Source organism: Pyxicephalus adspersus, chromosome 6 (genome assembly GCF_032062135.1).
Source record: "Pyxicephalus adspersus chromosome 6, UCB_Pads_2.0, whole genome shotgun sequence".
Taxonomy (NCBI): domain Eukaryota; kingdom Metazoa; phylum Chordata; class Amphibia; order Anura; family Pyxicephalidae; genus Pyxicephalus; species Pyxicephalus adspersus.
In genome coordinates this window covers 17,721,410-17,725,048 of record NC_092863.1, presented here as the reverse complement: position 1 = coordinate 17,725,048, position 3,639 = coordinate 17,721,410, and the positions used below count along the sequence as shown (strand labels likewise).

The 3,639-nt window shown below is 41.5% G+C and overlaps 1 protein-coding gene across 1 annotated transcript in view; it reads left to right on the top strand.

Moving 5' to 3' along the window:
* The first annotated feature begins 576 nt into the window (after positions 1-576).
* Positions 577-3,639, top strand: part of CDC6 (cell division cycle 6) — a 5,559-nt gene continuing 2,496 nt past the window's right edge. The window contains exons 1-4 of the mRNA XM_072413691.1: positions 577-697; positions 2,847-3,014; positions 3,093-3,365; positions 3,534-3,633. Coding sequence (XP_072269792.1) covers positions 2,849-3,014; positions 3,093-3,365; positions 3,534-3,633 — 539 coding nt within the window. The 5' untranslated portion in view covers positions 577-697; positions 2,847-2,848. The remainder of the gene's footprint in view (positions 698-2,846; positions 3,015-3,092; positions 3,366-3,533; positions 3,634-3,639) is intronic.

Genomic DNA, 3,639 nt, shown 5'->3' with positions numbered 1-3,639 from the left:
ATTTTGAAGAATATTACTGAACCTAATCTAGATATGTAAGGGGGTTGGATAGTGAAATAATATGTCCGTTTATATTTAATGTACAGTGCTGTGTAATATGTTGGTGCTATATAAATCCTGTTTATTATTAATAATGTTAATGATAATAGGAATAATAATAATAATATTATACTACACCTTATTCAAAAATATGTTTCTGACCACAGCATTTATTAGTAGTGTTACAAAATTACTAAATATATAACCCCCTCACCCAATGCAAACAAATTATTTTAAAGGCACTGCCTATGCAAAATAATGTTTAGTTAGCACAGTGAAACTCTAAACCGTTTTAATTAAAATGCTGAAAAAAAAAAACTCGAAACCACCACAAACATGGCTGCCTTCATTACGGCGTCAAGTATATACCGGCATTTCATTGGCTCTGATGAATAGACGCGTCAACCCCGCCCACTAATGGTCTCGTGAGAAAGGAACTGGCGGGATATTGACGTCACGTTGTTGTTGGGGGGTAGAACTTGGCGCTAATTCAGAGCAACGAATCAGAAAAAGCTTGGGTTGGAACGTTGTCCAATTACAGAGCTTGGCGCGAGATTCTGAGCGCGCGCTTTACCCAAGTGTAGTAGTTTGGCGGGCTGAGTTTAGTTTGCAGCTGGAGTTGAGACGGGAAGGATCTATTGCTCTGCACACTAACCAGGTATGTGAGTGCACTCTATGGATGTCTCGCTGCTAGTAATAATTATATCTGAAGCCAGTTTGAGAGCTGATCCATGTATTTTTATTGATTTTACAAATACTAGCTGTGAGAGTTGATGAATACTAAGTGGTGCAGAGAGCTCTCATATTTCCTTGTGGATAATGTGGATTTCCTTTTAAAAACTTGATCTGGAGGAAATTGTCAAGATCAATGGCCTCTTTTAGGAAAAAAAAGAAAAAAACTTTTTGAAAGCACAGTCCAGCAATGGCTGCCACCTTTCACCACCACAGCCTGAGTTTTTTCCCCTTCTCTGTCAATAGAATAGTTCTGCTGGCTGTGGAGTTTTCCTAATTACCTCTCCCTGCTATTTGATCCTGTGCACAGCCCCCATCAGATAGCCATCAGCTGTTCACAGCAAACAGCATGGGTGAGGGGTGGCTTCATCCTCCATGCTGTTCTATTTTCCCTTTGATGACTTATTATAATGCCTGCATACATAAATGTGATTTCTCATGGCCCTGTTTACACAATTGTATAGCAGTAATATACTAATACATATGGTGTGCTAGGGTCATCTATGGGTTTGTTTGTCTATGCGGCTTATGATTTATCCAGCCTAGCTAGTAGAGCTGTAAGTGAATACAAGTTCTCCTTGCCCCTAGCCTGTGATTGGACAGTGAAGGAGCAGCAAGACATTCATCTCTGTTCTCATCTCCTATTAACACAAGGTATTGGACCCAAGTGCTGCCCCTTTCCTCATGTGTAGTCTTGGCATGATCAGTACCAAGTAATGTGGTTATTCGTTAATCCTGGGTGCTAAAGATTTGCTTTAAAACAACCCACCAGACAAAATGGTAGAGTTCAGATCTAAATGTGTATTATATCTTATTCCTGATGTCAATATTTAACAGAAGGCAGCTGTATGGAGAGGAGAGGGGCAGCCCAGGCTCTTTAACATGAATAGTTGCATTGTGTGGCCATTTGTTAGCATATGGCTTGGTGTGCTACAGAGCAAGTGAATTCACATCTGTCTACTGATTAACCCTATCCAACTCCATAGATCGGGGGTGCCTACCCTTTTTTGGCCATTTCTCTTAAAATGGCTAAGTGAACATGACCTACCAACAATAAAAGTTGGATTTAATAACTCCTGTGCGCGATAGTTTATTTTGAAAGGCAAGGCTCCGCAATCTACTCATTGCCCTTGCGATCTACTGGTGGATTGCAATCCACCTGTTGGGCACCCCTGGCATAGACCAACTCACCATTAATGCCCATTAGGAGATGGTTATATATTTGGGCCCTGATTGGACACTGGGATGCTTCTGCTGGTGCCCTTTGTATATGTCCATCCTATACATAGATATGTCCTGAGTTATACATACCATGGGAGATAAATGGGCGGATTTCTTTCCTGCAGCTCATTGACCGATCATTTCTTTTCTGTACAGTGTTTTAGCACTTCATTTATTGTATGTTATGAAGGGTTAAATCTAGCAGGCTTGTTTTCTGCTACACACTGATTAAACTTGTTAACCTGCATGCTATCCGCTGTCTCATTCATTAAGCTATAACTGCTCCCTCTTGATGACTTAATCTGGAGCTTCCCTGAAGCTTGTTATCGTTAATGGGAAGGCCGCGCTCATTAGAGCAGCAAGAGCTTTGGGCACAGTTAGTACAGAGCGCAGTTGTTTGACTTATTGGGTGATAACTGTAAAAGAAAAGGTGTTGCTTGTAGCAGATGTTTTATTTTCAGACTTGGCTAACCCATACTTTAGTAACTTGGAGCTAGAACTAGCTCTGGCACAGATCTTCCGTAACCAAACATCTGATGGACAAACCAATCTTTGCCGATATGCATAACCCTTCTTGGGTAAAGAAATTGATCCATCTCCAATAAAATGTCATTTCTATGAGACTCGACGTCAGGTGAGGGTCGCTGACATAGCAGCTGTGATAGACAGAAATAATGGAAACCCCCACCTGTACACAGATTGACTGATACATGATGATTTTTTCTTAAAATAACAAAATGTGTGCTTGGTGCTTTTTATTTTTAATATGAGCACCGTGTCCTTGGATCTCCCTCAATAAAATGTGAAATGAGGGCCCTGGTAATAAAGTAACATTTTTTTTTGTTGTCTTATAGCCATGCCAAGCACCAGGTCACAATCTCAAAGCTCCATTCAGTTCCCCAAGACAAAGACTGCCAAGACCCCAGCTAAAGAAGGGCTGAAGGCCCGGACTAAATCAGAAAATGGAACTGTACCGGTACTTGTTTCTAAGGATTTACCTCTCAGTCCGCGGAAGAGACTAGGTACCAATCTTTCATATTAGCCTTGACGTGATTTGCTTTCTTCTTGGCAAAGCTGTTCACCATCTTTTCTTTTTTAAGGTGACGACAATCTCTGCAATATTCCCCAGTCACTCCGCTGCTCTCCTCCCAAACAAAAGTGCAATGAGAATGGACCTCTCAGTCCGGCCAAGGGTAGACGTCTGATTTTTGATGAGAACCAGGCTGATGCCACTCCCTTGTCCCCTGTTAAGACGGGCCTGGACAATACTTTGTCATCCCCTCAAAGAAAAGGTCAGGAAACGCCATCCAGCAATTCCCAGCGTGGTCCACAGGAGAGGAAGAGTGTGTGTACACGACTGTTCAAGCAGGAAGGTGAGGACATGAGTTCACTCCACTTTCTAAAGCACCTCTAAGCTTTATTTTATTTGAATTGACATTTTTCTTATTCTGATCATTCCTGGGCATGATCATGAATTATACATTCAGTATCTTATTTTGGAGATTCTAGCTTGTGTTACATAATTTCTATCTCTTACTCAGGAACCTGCTATCAAAAGGCGAAATGTGCGCTAAACACAGCTGTGCCGGAACGTCTGCTGGCACGGGAAAAGGAAACGGCAGCCATACTTTCTTTTCTGAAGTCGCA